The sequence below is a fragment of the Glycine soja genome, chromosome 1, assembly GCF_004193775.1.
Source record: "Glycine soja cultivar W05 chromosome 1, ASM419377v2, whole genome shotgun sequence".
NCBI lineage: Eukaryota > Viridiplantae > Streptophyta > Magnoliopsida > Fabales > Fabaceae > Glycine > Glycine soja.
This window is the reverse complement of record NC_041002.1, coordinates 26,771,744-26,786,516: the sequence shown is the minus strand read 5'-3', so window position 1 is coordinate 26,786,516 and position 14,773 is coordinate 26,771,744. Positions and strand designations below refer to the sequence as shown.

At 36.0% G+C, this 14,773-nt stretch overlaps 1 protein-coding gene across 1 annotated transcript; it reads right to left on the bottom strand.

Moving 5' to 3' along the window:
• Positions 1–471: 471 nt before the first annotated feature.
• Positions 472–14,526, bottom strand: LOC114414168 (phosphoenolpyruvate carboxylase 4-like). The gene is made up of 20 exons (XM_028378498.1): positions 14,186–14,526; positions 12,502–12,665; positions 12,173–12,287; positions 11,872–11,949; positions 11,680–11,748; positions 11,427–11,505; positions 11,064–11,140; positions 10,886–10,981; positions 9,957–10,095; positions 9,212–9,352; positions 8,791–8,855; positions 8,436–8,705; positions 7,320–7,445; positions 7,146–7,247; positions 6,928–7,074; positions 2,968–3,066; positions 2,699–2,787; positions 2,319–2,445; positions 2,024–2,230; positions 472–1,506 (listed from the first exon to the last, which is right to left on the bottom strand). Exons 1-20 carry the CDS (start codon positions 14,339–14,341, stop codon positions 682–684), a joined length of 3,171 nt encoding a protein of 1,056 aa, XP_028234299.1. The 5' UTR covers positions 14,342–14,526; the 3' UTR covers positions 472–681.
• Between the last annotated feature and the right edge of the window lie 247 nt (positions 14,527–14,773).

The window sequence follows — 14,773 nt, the reverse complement described above, 5'->3', positions numbered from 1 at the left end:
TTATTTAATTAGTTAGTTATAATTGTAAGGGTAGAGGGTGTCACAATTAGTGTCGGTAATCTAAGGATGAGAGGGATAAAGATAATAGACATAAGCCAGGGGCAGAGAGAATAAGTTTTAGAAGGTAACATAAATTGGTAAAAAGGATATAGAAAATGTGCATGATGCTCTTATTTACTAACTATTGAACACTAACAAGTAATTAACCATAACAAGCTAAGTGATTACCGAACTCTAACAAAATTGAACTCTCCTAATAAGAAGTAATGGAATATGATGCAAATGAGGAATTCAATCAACTGCGGAAATTAAATAAGGAATATATGGAATCTGCTTTCCTAACTCTTAATTAATAAATGGCCTTGGTGCAATTTACATTTACATTATGTTATTGTCCACACAAATTCACATTTATGGACTCAAATTTTAAAAATAAGAGGAAATAAGAATAGTCATTTAGTAAGAAGAGAATTAAATGCAAGGAAAACAATGCTTCATCATATTTTGAAACTATATTCATCTTGTCTATGTATGAAACAAAACATTTGACTAAGCCTTTTGGCTACATTTATCTTTCATTAGCATATACCTAATCCTAGAAACGGTCAGAAAATAACGTGGGAAAGTGGAAGGGAACATGTTAACATAAATGAGGGGAAATTGTATATAGCTCTTGAGAACTTAACCAGTGTTCCTCATCCCTGCAGCAATACCATTTATGGTGATAAGCAAGGCATCTCTGGCTTTAAGGTTGTCATCATCACATCTTAGCCTCTTGAGTATCTCCACTTGCAACATATTTATGGGGTTGAGAAAGGGAAGTCTACTCTCAATCAGCTTCCTTAAGCTCCTATTATTCTGCTGAGGTTTCTCGTGCCCGCTAACCGCTAGAACAAACTTGCCAGTTGTGATGAGCTCATTCCTCAGTTGCTCTCCAAGTTCTTGTCTCTTCTGTGAGACAAGAACTTCATCATAGTGCTTAGCAATAGGAATATCTGCTTTTCCCAAAACCATCTCAATCAAGTCTATTGTGCTTTGAAAAAAGGGCCACTCTTTGTACATCGCCTTTAGCTCTTCAGTTTGTCCTTTCTCACAAGCACCTTTCAAACCTGCTCCAACTCCAAGCCAGGCAGGAAGAACAAACCTGGTTTGAGTCCATGCAAACACCCAAGGAATGGCGCGGAGGCTTCCAATTCCTGTTGAGCTTTTTCGCCTTGTGGGGCGGCTACCGATGTTGAGGAAGCCAAGCTCTGATTGAGGTGTGGCTTCATGGAAGTAGGACAGGAATTCTGGATTTTCATACACTACATTGCGGTAACACTGGCAACTGATCTTTGAAATGTCTTCCATGAGATTGCGCCATTTTTCTTCACGTGGAAGTTGAGGTGGACGAAGGGTAGCAAGTAGCACAGCTGTTGTGTATATCTCAAGCTGTCTAACAGCTGTCTGTGGCAAGCCAAACTTGGCCTGCACCATCTCTCCTTGCTCTGTTGATCGAAGGGTCCCCTACAATGTATCAGGTAACACATTAGCGTCATTGGTTTCAGAACATTGCTTGTAATTCTGCTTTCATATGTCAATCCAAATAGCAACTTAACATACTGGAGATTAATGGAAACATGGTCTAAAATATAGTTCATAGTTAAACAACTTATAACTTGACTTTCAAGTGATAATACATTCCATATGCTCTTCTAGGATCATGAATTGGAAGTAATATTCAAACTTGACAATTTCATGATCTGACTCTCATACAGTCAACAACTTTTAACAACATGAACAAGAGACCAAGAATGCATGACAAGTCAAGTTTCTAAGTTACATCACCTCTCTATAACAATGAAAACAGTGCACATTGAGTTAGCTAAAACCTCATGGTGTAATGCTGAATTCTAGAAATGTGTCAAATAATAACAAAACTATAAATTTAATACTTTCTGACAACTTAAGTTATTAAAAGGAAAGTAGGACTTAAATTCAGACTGTTAGTGTTAGGTAATAATTAAAGTTAAGCAAAACCCACCATGACAGAGCCGGGTGGTTGAGACTGAATAGCCATATATGTTGGGCCACCACCGCGGCCAATACTCCCTCCACGGCCATGGAAGAGAGTAACCTTGATACCATACTCATTGCATGCAGCCACAATATCCTCCTGAGCTTTGTAAAGTTCCCAAGCAGCAGTGAAGCGCCCAGCATCTTTACCAGAATCAGAATACCCAACCATAACCTGCATAGAAATTTATAATACCACTACATGAATTCACATCACAGCAACTATACAACATAAATGAAATGAATAGGTAATTAAAAAGTACCTCTTGATGCCCATTATGGTTTTTAATGATGTGTTGGCGGTACCAATCTATTGACAAAAGCTTTCTGATAACTGAACCAGCTCCTCTCAGGTCCTTCACAGTTTCAAATAGAGGAACCACCCGCAGCCTATGTTGGACACGTGTTATTAAAATTCAAACACCCTTGACAATTTACAAGTACAATTTTTCATCTCTAGACCCTTGTTAGATTAAGTACAAAATAGCATAGCTAAGTTTCATGTGAGTAATGTAAACCAAGGTTTTAAATTGCAGTCACAGTTGTGATTTTGTTACAGAACAAATGCAGCTAATATTAACCACAATTGCGGTTGTGGACTGTCTTTTAAAACCTATTATAAACATTTCATTTCCATACTTACGTTCCACCAGGACATGCTCTTCCTAACTCTCCACTAGCAGCAAGTCGTGCATCCTTCTGCAAAAGCTCTACTGCAAGGACATCACTTGCCTGATAATCAGGTGCAAACAAAAAATGGCAGAAAAAGATATCAGACAACTAAATTTATCAACATCAGATGCAAAGAATTCAGAAAAAAAAATTATTATATTTTGATGCAAAGTGTTTCAATAATTTAATTATACAAATTTTGTTATGATAATTTGTAAGAATAATAGTAGTTAATCATACATTTGAGGCCATAGATATCACATAGGCACCAAATGAATCGCTCCCTAGCTCAGCAGCAGTTCGCAACGTATCCAAGACTTCTCTAACATCTGGAGCAACCTACAAAGAATAGATTAAGATGCCAATCAAAAACAGTAACTCATGATATTAGAGTATATATATGTATAACTGTTAAAACAGTTTAGTAAGAGCTGTTAGCTTTTGCTAACAGCACTCCCTCTTAGCTATTAACAGCTGCTCTCTCTTAGTTCAGAGTCCTATAAATATCTCTCTGTAACTAACTTTTGTGATAATCAATAATATGAGATTCATTCATTATGTTACACAAAACCTCTCTCTCAACTTATCTTAGATGGTATCTAGAGCCAATTTTTTGAAGCACTTATCTCTTAGCAAGTTCTAGATCCCTAGATCCTTTCGTCCATGGCTTCCGCATCTCCGAGTTTTGTTTCTCAATCCTTTCCTAATTCCATCGCTGAGAAGCTCGATGATTCAAACTATCTCCATTGGCGGCAGCATGTTGAGCCTATAATCAATTCACATAAACTGCAACATTTTGGATGAATCCGGTTGTTCCACCACGATATCTCACCAAAGAAGATTGTGTAGCTGATCATGTCAATCCTGAGTATGAAGCGTTGGAAGTTCAGGATCAAACACTCCTTGTTCGGCTCCAATCTACTCTTTCGAAATCTGTTCTGTGACGCATTCTTTGTTTGAATCACTCCTATCAGGTTTGAGAAAAGATTCACGAGTACTTCAGTCTTCAGACGAAGTCTCGTGAGCATCAATTGCGAACTATGATGCGCACATTTTCGCTTGATAGAAAATTGATTGATGAATATCTGCTTAAGATCAAAGGTTATGTTGACGAGCTCGCCGATGTTGGAGTGTCGGTTCGTCACGAGGAGTATGTCGATGCACTTCTTAAAGGCCTTTGGTCCGATTATGCGCCGGCGATCTCCGTTATTGAAAGCAAGAACCGTATGCCGTCCATTGCTAAAATTGAGGCTTTACTCTATGATCATGAAACTCGCCTTGTTCGTTACAACAAGGAAACTCAGGGGCTTAGCTCTCCTTCCTTGAACTATACTCTGGGTTATTTGAACTCTAACTCGTACAAATCTGGTGATTCCGATGGTTCTCGGGGTTTGTATGGCCGTGGCGGTGGTAATCGTGGTGGTTTCGCTGACCATGGCAGTGGTGGCAGATTTGCCAATTTTCAGTGTCAAATTTGCCTTAGGTATGGCTATACCGCGAATGTTTGTCACTTTCAGTCTGACATGAGCTTTCAACCCATGAATCCCTCACCTTCTTTGATCCAGATACACTTCAACCTATTACCTACTCCTCTGGTTCTGTCAGAACCTCCAACACTTGGATTAATCCCAATTCCAAGTCTGGAACTGCTGCTCCAGCCTCAAGACAGCCAAGTGCTATGCTCACCAATTCCAACTCTCATGGAAATGCTAACTCCACCTGGATTTCAGATTCTAGTGCTAGTTTCCATGTAACTGGTGAACCTTAGAATATCAAACAATATAATCACTTTGATGGCCCTGATCAGATTTTCATAGGAAATGGTGAAGGTTTAAGTATTTTTGGTGCTGGTTCCACTTCATTTATGTCTCCTAATGACTCTCAATTTATGTCTTGTTAAATCTCAGGGGACCAATAGAGTCCTTCTTTGAGTTCCCTGATCAGATTTTCATAGGAAATGGTGAAGGTTTAAGTATTTTTGGTGCTGGTTCCACTTCATTTATGTCTCCTAATGACTCTCAATTTACTTTTAAACTTCACAAATTATTGCATGTTCCTTCAATAACAAAAAATTTATTAGTGTGAGTCAATTTGCTAAAGATAATTCGGTTTTCTTTGAGTTCCATCCTCATATATGTCTTGTTAAATCTCAGGGGACCAATAGAGTCCTTCTTCATGGAGTTGTTGGTGCAGATGGTCTTTATTCCTTTCACAATCTCAAGCTTCAAGACCATTCATCTCTGTTGTTGTCTTCCTCAAATCCTCTTGTTAGCTCAGCCACAAATAGTTCCTTGTCTAGTGCAGTTGATACTGTTGCAAATAAAGTTTCATATGTAGTTTCTAATTTTGCAATGTTACCACCTAGCATTGTTAGTTTGTGGCATGCTAGGTTGGGTCATCCTAATAGTCATGTCATGATGTTAGTCTTCAACCATTGTAATATTTCTTCATCTAATAAAATAGTTTTAGACTTTTGCTCATCTTGTTGTATGGGAAAATCTCATAGGTTGCCCTCTCACTCTTCTACTTTTTTCTACTCTCCTTTAGAACTTGTTTTTACAGACTTGTGGGGACCTTCTCATTTAACTTCCTATGCTGGTTTTAAATACTGTCTTTCATTGATGCCTCTTCCAGATACACTTGGATTTTTCCTATAAAATCTAAAGCTGAAACTCTGTCTGTTTTTTCAAACTTTTAAGTCCATGATTGAATTACAACTTAATACTAAAATCAAAAGTGTTCAATCTGACCGGGGAGGTGAGTACAGACCATTCTCTATTGTTCTGGCCTCTCATGGCATTTCTCACAAACTTATTTGTCCCCACACTCACCACCAAAATGGGGTGGTTGAAAGAAAGCATAGACATATTGTTGACTTGGGTCGTACTTTGTTACATCATGCATCCTTACCCTAACAATTTTGGGATTATGCTTTTACCACTGCTGTCAACTTAATGAATAGACTCTCCACTGCTTCCCTCAACTTTGCTATTCCTTATGTCACACTTCCTGACTTTCAGTTTCTTAAGACCTTTGGTTGTGCATGCTTTCCTTTATTGAGACCTTATCATGCACACAAGCTTGATTTTCGATCTCAAGTGTTTATTCTTAGGGTACTCCTCTTCCCACAAAGGCTATAAGTGTCTGTCTTCAACTGGCAGAATCTACATTTATAAAGATGTCTTGCTCAATGAACTTAGGTTTTCCTATCTGATCTATTTCCTTCCTATCCTAACCCATTAAAAAGTCTTGATTCCTATTTCAGTCTTAGTCCCAATCTGTCCCCACCATCTACTAGTCCTACTCCTCCATCATCCCAACATTCTTCTTCCCACTCCTCTCTTGCACCTAGTGTTCCCCCTGGTTTTTCCCCCATTCCAATCAACTCTCCTGCAGTATCACATTTTGTTTCTCAACATTCTCACACCTGAGTCCATCTCCTTAGCACTCTCAGACTTCATAGTTCACCACATCTGGTCTACCATATTCTGAGTCTATTCCTGTTGCTAACCCTGCACCAGTTAACACTCATCCTAGGCAAACAAGGTCCAAGTCTGGAATTCATAATTCTAGACTTCATCCTTCATTGTTTCTTGTTCATTCTGAACCTAAGACTGTAAAACAGGCACTTGAGAATTCTGATTGGTTTTCTGCAATGCAACAAGAGTATGATGCTCTTCCGAAAAACAAAACTTGGGAGGAGGAATGTCGAAGTGCTAATACAGTTTCAGTCACATGTTCTGTTCTAGATATTTTGATAAGGGGTATGACCTTAACTGAAATTAGGAAAAAGATATGTATGATTAATCGAACCAGTTGATGTTTGTAATATTTGCTGATATGGGCAGTTACAGAAGGAATTTCAGTCCATATTTTGGGGAAATTTGTATCAGAGTTTGAATTGACTTTTAGCTGACTTTGAACTTCCTCAAAGTGTAGTGTAGTAGCCTAGGTTTACACCATAAACCAAGTTCATAGATCTAGAGTTTAGCTTTAAAATATCATTTTATTCCACTTTAAACCTAAAAAGAACAAAAAGCACGTTATAGGCAATGTAACAAGTCAAAATTGTAGACTCAAGTTAAACAAAATAAACTCTCAAACTTCAATCAATAGTATTGAAAATGAAAAGAGAATAGCATAAAAAATTTTAAATATCAACTTCATTTGCTATAACATTCTAATTTATAACCATCCCACCTCTATACTGGGAGGAACCAGTGGTCTCTTCCCTTTCAACTCTCTAGTTAAGAAGTCCAGTTTCTTTTCTTCATCCCATTCACTGTATGCACCCATATCCAAATACCTTGTAATTGCATCAATTGTTTCAGAATGTCTGCCAGATTCCTGTCACACTGCTAGTTTCAGGCCACAACTGATTATCCAAACAATAATGAACAAAAGACTTTGAAACATACCTGACGCAAGTCAAGCTTCATTAACACCATGCCAAAAGTAGCAACTCTTCGAATCAGATCAGCCAGTCGGCCATCAGCTAGCACCCCAGATCCACATAATTGCTGGAGAAATGCAGAGCTAAATAATAATTCTGCACAATATTAGAGGGTAAAAGGGTAGGAAAGAAAGAATACCAAAGATTCATAACAAAGGAGAAGAGGTTCCAAAAGCTGATCTGTTGTTTCATAATAATCCATGGGATCATGTTCAGATGGACCATCCTCGATAAGAAGCTCCAACCGTCTACGAGTTCTCAGAAGCTAAACACATAGAATGAAAGATGCATGCAGTTACTATCTTACACTAGATTGACAAATTAAGATTGCCGATTATTAAGACAATATATAAAATCTGCATATTCAATAAAATGTTGACGTGATTTAGTCTTAATGGCACCCCAGGATACAAATCCTCCACAGACAATATTCAAATCAAAACTAGGAAAATATCTTTTTCATACTATGCATATACTAAACGTATATATGGTTCTATCTATAGAATCATCTTCATTGTGAAAGCCACGGAACAAAGCAAATAGGTTTGATCTCAAGATTAGTACATTTAATAGTCTTTGACCAAAAAGCAATATGATTTCATCATATCCAGGAACGTTCCTAATAATGCATATAAATTAATGATCCATGTATCTGCTATCTGTCATTCTACACAAAGACATTTGGCAATTGAATTTCGAATCCGTAATGCCAAAACTCAAGTTCAAAAGTCCTTCACTCTTTATCTAGAAATAATACAGAAAATATCAATATATGCTGAAATCAATCTCATAGAGCTTTATCTGCCACAACATTTTCTACAATAACATCAATCCTTAATGGTTCTGCTGACTTAATTTCATAACCACATGTCTTTCTCCCTAAAGGAAAAATCAACCCAACAACATAAATAAAGATAAGATAAAAAAACAAAATCAATGGTTTTAGATTGTCCATTTACTGGGAGAATATTTTGGACTCTATCTTTTGAAATTATTTGCCGTGCAACTTCACTTCTAAACCAAAATGTAGTTTCTACCAACCCAAACAAACAAAAAGTTATGCAATATCATTTATTTCATTTGCAAACTACAGTCTATACAGGAACACATTTAGTAAATGCCTGCCAGGTTATAAAGCTAATAACTCCTAAGAAACAACCAACATAGTTTTGTACAAAATACAACAGCAGAAACTGAATAGATGTGTCCATGCACTCAATTTTGAAGTATTGCTGAAGTAAATAAGAAGTAATACCTTATCTTTTATATATCCAAGGACAACTCTATAAGGAGCAATTCCAGGAAGCTGAGGGACCTTTGGCTCCAAAAGCCTCTGAAAACTGGTCCTTCCTATTTGGGATTCTGCAAACAGTTTCCTCTGAGCAACAAGTTGACTAGAGTTGAAAGAAGGAGAGCGTGTCACTGAAACTAATGAAGAAGAACTGGAATTTGGTGAAATTGGTATTGGCGAACGGACATTTTGACTGCCACCATTGCTCTCAGTTGAACTTGAATTCTCACCACCCTATCAGTGAATATATGTACACATGTATTATCTAGGATTGTCTAGGATTCAATGGCAAATTAAGAAATCTACTGAATTGATCTACCTTGTGATTGGGTTGCTTGTGATCAGCTCCTGGCATGTGTCTGGGATACTCAGGTCCACCTTTTTCTACATGAAATGAAACATTCAAAGAAGAACCTCATACTAATAGATAATAAGTTAATAACATATTTGATTGGTTCAGGAATTTATATATGTTGGCATAAGAATAAAATTGCACTTTACTCCTCATGCATGACAGCATGAGAAGTTATTCTAAGGATTGGATGGATTCCAATTCATTTATTCATGCAATCAGAAATGGGCATCATTCCTTAATTAAAGATTGTTAAAGATTATTAAAGTTAGAAGCCACATGACAAGTAAATATTTTTGTGCGATTCTAGAAGAAAACAACATGCTATTTAAAAACAGGATATTCAAACAAAAAACCAGACAGCAATTTTGTGCAAAATTATACATACCAGGCCCAGCACAAGAGGGTAAATGAGCACCAGCTGGAAGTTTAGTTGGAATTGGTGAAGCTTGTTGATTAGGATGTTTTGATTGACTTCTACTCATAGATTCAATCCAATGCTCATGGTGATCCTCCTCATTGTTACCTTCTGAAGAGAAAGAAGTAATCATCAAGTCTTAAAAGTGGATTGAAAGAGTATCAAAGATATCTTTGAGGATATAACAGTGACAATTTCACTTGCACTGTATCATCAAATATTATATTGTACCTATATTACAGTCTGATTCATACCAAAGTTTAAAATACTTTCTAGCATCTACGAACTATTGTGGAGTTATTTAGTATGGCCACAAAAGAGATACGCCAGGATAATTTTAGAGGAATTTCCAAGCCAAGAGGACAATGCCTTGATGCACCAAAGAAGTAATGCATAAAAGAAGACTAAAGAGGGATTAAATGAATGACCAAAGCCTCAAGAATAAATACATAGAGCATAATATCATCATTCAAAATATGACAATTGATAATAGTAAGGGTTTCAAAAGGACAATCAAATTCACATGATAATTTAACACAATAAAGAAAAAAAAAACTCTACTATCTTTAAGTGGTTCAATTTGCCTGTGCACATGAACTAGTGTTACTTCTTGACAAACAGTATCCAGAGGTCACATGATATATAAAAAAAAAAGATGACTGCTATGCCCATTAGCATTAAGAAGCTATCACCAAACACAACTAAACAGACAAACCTTCTAGAATTTCATGTGCCAGTCTTGACAACTTTTCACTGCACCGGTTCATGGATAGCTCAAATCTCAGGCCATCCACTTCCCGAATGTAGAGGTCAATCGCCATCCATCTTGACAGAAGTGAAACATCTTTTGTGACCTGAAGAACAAAAGGAAAACCAATTACACAATCAGACTTGAATTACAGGATCAAATCAAAATCACAAAAATATTCTTCAAGAAAATCCCACTCCTAAGTAAGAAAAAAAATTCTGGTAATTTATTGGTAATGTTTGAATTACAGGCAACAAACTTTAGTAACTGAAACAGCAAAGCACATCCTTCAAACTATAGTATCGACAAAAACAACCACAATCAAGCTTTATACCACACCTGATGGAGTCAAACATGGATCAATTACTATCAGAAAGCAAATTTTCTTTAAAAAAAGCATTTTGTTGTTCATGTCTAACGAACAATAACAACAATAGTGATGTTAGCTACATGGATCACATGATGCCACTGGGTTCAGTTAAAAACCAAATTCTCAGGGTATTCATGTCTAAAGCACATTCAACATAATTTTACATTGGCTATCAACTGCCCTAAACTACCCACCTCTTTTATCCTAGCCTGAGACAATATAAAATTTGACTGAAAAGTACAATATTGGAAAAGTGCCAAGAAGATTATTCAAACAAATATTTTGCATGTTAAAAGCTCATTTAGTTTTGTCTAAAGTTTTCCCAGTTCAATCATCATTAAACTTGCACTTTCCAAAATGACAAGCAGTATCTTCAGGTTGTCAATAATATAATGATATTACAGATTCAACTATTCCACTACTAGAAAACTTCTCACATGTTGAAAAAGAATCATGTAGTTATTTGAGAAAATTAAATCACATAGTAAAAGTACAGACAGCATGAATGGATATTTGAAGATGCTACCTTTGCTGTCACATTTGGGTTTCCATCTCTATCACCTCCCATCCACGATCCAAACTTTATTGGAGTGCAAGTCAATGGAAGTGGTTTTCCTGTGTGCTGTAAGGAAGGATAAATTGCACTGAAAATCTTAAAGGGAAAGAATGTACAAGTTAATTGACCTAAATTAAAGATGACAAACCTTCTTTAAAGCGCTGCTAACTCGACGTAAATAATGAGGAACAGCTTTCCAGAGTGACTGCTCCACAATATTCAATCCTGGGAAAATTGAAAAATAATTAAACCTAGGGATTCTTCGCTTCTTTTTTTAACAGTGAATCAAATCATGCAAGAGATGACGTATAAATTGCCAAGGATTGTCTCTCCTAAAAGACTGAGTTATTATATGTTCATGTAGGTTCCTTTTTGGAATAGCAAGGACAAAACTCTTGAACACATGGTCAAAAAGGCCATAGACCATTCTAAAGGAACAACTAAAAAACCTAAAAAAGTAAAGTGTTAATAAAAGATTTTATATCTAACATATAATACTCAAGCAGCTTACCCGCCCTAGCTTCATCAACTGGTGTGGGTTTTGAACGCCTAAGCTCATCCGTCTGCCATATTGAAGTTATCTCTCTCACCTACCAAAGCCAAAATGATTGATGAGAATAGAATAAAGTGTGTTAGAAAAAGGAATTCCACTACCCATTTCACATTTGAAGATAATCTACCACCCTGAAACACTAGAGGATTTTTTACTTTTGGGGTACAAACACCAGTGGTTAAGTAGAATTGAAATAGTTCAAGAATGGTACCAGATCTTCAATCAACATATCTCGATCTTCAGGGCTAAGATCAGGTCGATCATTATAATCCAAAAGATGCTGCTTGAAGGTGAAAAAGTAGTTAGAGAAAAAACACTTCCATAATATTTGAGAGATTATATCATAAGGTTAAAGGCTCAAGCCTCCAGTAATTTAATTTATTCAGAAAATAGAACAACTCACAGCAATTTTAAGGTGTTTGTATTGCAAGGTACGACGGTTAATTTGAGTGGGATGAGCAGTGAGAACAATTTCAACCTCCTGTGGCAACATAAATGAAATTGGATTTTGAATAACGCTAGCAATTAGAACCGGATTCTGCTAAAATCACTGGCAATAAGCACGTAATGTTTCACTAAATTAATAACAAAATAATTGTCAAGCAAATAATTACATACTTTAATCTCAGCTTGCAGAGTGCATTGACAGCGAAAGATCATATACTTATTTTCATTAACAAGAAATGAGGAACAAAACCACACACCTGCTTGCACACTGTGTTATAAAGCTCATCTGGAGAAACCCCATCTTGCAACAGGTGGTTAAAGATGTCATCACAAGATTTTGCAGTAAGAACCATATTTCCTCCTTTACGAACCCTGCACAAACATAACTTGTTCAAGACTATCATACTGGGGTAATCATGGATTAAAGAAGTATAGTATTCGCTCAATGTTGTTATTAGTCTAAGGTTCAGCTTATTTTGGAGAGATTGTGGCTTACTTTTGCACAGAGCTTAGACAAATAAAGACAAGAAAAAATATCAACTAATGGAATAAAAAGAGAACAATAGTTGGAGACCAGAATGAATACCTATGATGGGTTTCAGCTATACCCATCAAAGTAAGATGGTGGCTAAATGCACGAGCAAGGGGCAAAGCTTCTTCCAATGTCATCTTGGATAACTCTGAAGCCAATTGCTTCTCTAGCATCTCAGCCATGTCCTCCATTCCCGCTTGTCTCATATTACAAGCACTCTAAAGACCAAAACAAAATGTTAAGGAATTTTCAATTCCTAGATTGTTAGCGAACATAAACATTGTTACACTGTGAACCAATTAGAAACAAAGTCACATGTGACTTTTAAAGTAATTGTTATAAAGGTCAATCTTTCAATTATATGACAATTCATGATTGGATGACAACATTGCTACATTTCTTGTTAGCACTATTGCTTGTTAGACAAAAAAAAAAAAAAAAAGAGTAAACCACCATTTTAGTTGGTTACATTAGTTCTAACATATAGTCCCTAAAAGCTAAAACTTAGGAGATTCTAAATAACTCTGAAAATACAATCTGTCCATCACATTAGTAAAAAATTTAAAAAAATTGTGACTTAATGATAATAATAACAAATGTTTAGGGACCGAAATGACAGTAAGTAGTTATGCTTAGGAACTAAATGAATTTTAGAGACTTATTTGGAATTTCTTTACTTTCAAGGATGAATTTATGTGACAATGCATTACATTTTCAGGGAGCAAAATGATGATTCACTCTAGGAAAAAACTGTAACTGATACAAAGCAATTAAATTTCCAAACTGAACATGGAATATTGAAGATTTCATTTATAACTTGAGGAACCCAAAAACTACCTAAAAAAGCAATTAATTTCCAGCATTAAAGGTTTAGTTCGGTCATTATTTGAGTTTTTGTTTGTTTAAAACAAGAATCCCACATGCATGCATCATGAAACAGTAAATGCATTTTGCATGCGATGTTTCATTCAATCTTCGCCCACTTTCTCCACAACCAAACAGCACCCTAATTGATAAAACAGTGATGAAATCACAACGACAAGAACAAAGCATGAAGAAAAAAAAAGGCGAACCCCATCACCAAAAATTCACAAAATCAACCTTAAAATCATAAACAACTATGTGTTTTCTCTCTCCACTTTGTAAACAACCAAACAGAATCCCCAGAAAACAGGGATGAAAATTGAAATCACAAAGAGAACAAGTACAAAGAAAAGAAGAACTCAAACACCATCACTGAAAAATCACTAAATCAATGTCAAAAGCGTTAACAACACTGTGCTTTCCCTCTCTCTTTTCGCAGCAACCAAACAGAACATCCCAGAAAACCGTGATCAAATAACAACGCCTAAAAAAAACTGAAAAACCCCACACTTAAAAACACACAAAATCAACGTTAAAATCATTAATAACACACTCGGATCATTATGGGAACAGGTAAAGCAGGAAAAACCCATTTAAAAAAAGACCAAGAAAAAGTGGGGTATTGATTAGGAAAAATAAAAAATAACAATATTAAGAAGTGGAAGAAAAATGAAAACCTGTGAAAGGATTCTAATTTTTTAAATCCCATCACTTAAAAACACACAAAATCAACGTTAAAACCATTAACAACATACTCGGAACAATCTAGGAGAAAGTAAAGCAAGCAAAACCCATTAAAAAAACACCAAAAAAAGAAAGTGGGCTATTGATGAAAAACAACAATTTTAAGTGAAAAAGAAATAAAATTGAGAACCTGTGAAAGGACTCGAATTTTTTCGAGCTTGTCAACGAAGGTGGAGCCAGCCTCTCGCTGGAGAGTGTCGTTGAGAAGGTTCCCTAGCAATTTGCAGTCATCTTCGAAGCCCTGGAAGGAGATTTCCTCCGCTATATCGTCAGTGGTGTCCGTCATTGTAATGTTCCCACACACACACAACAAAAAACTCAACACAACAAAAAAATGAATAAAGAAGAAGAAGAAAGAGAGTATTAATGTGTGTCGTTGGAGGAATGAGGAGGGAAGAGAGGAGAAAGTGGTGGCATATAATAAGGTGACAAACAATAACTAACTGGCGCGAAGGAAGGGACCGTTGTGAAATTGTGTGACTGATTTGTTTAGAAACATTTTACTTGGTCAATTCTTTTTCCTTTTTGTCTTGCTTCTCTTCATCATATGCATCCCCTTTGTAAATTAATAAATAAATCTAACAAATCTTTTTCTCAATGTTTTCGGATGTAGGAATCACGCGCCTTAATAATAAGGCTTAACTGTATTTTTGGTAATTAATGTAGTTTATTTTTATTTTTCTAAATTTATTTTTTAATTTTAATTTTTATAAGTGGG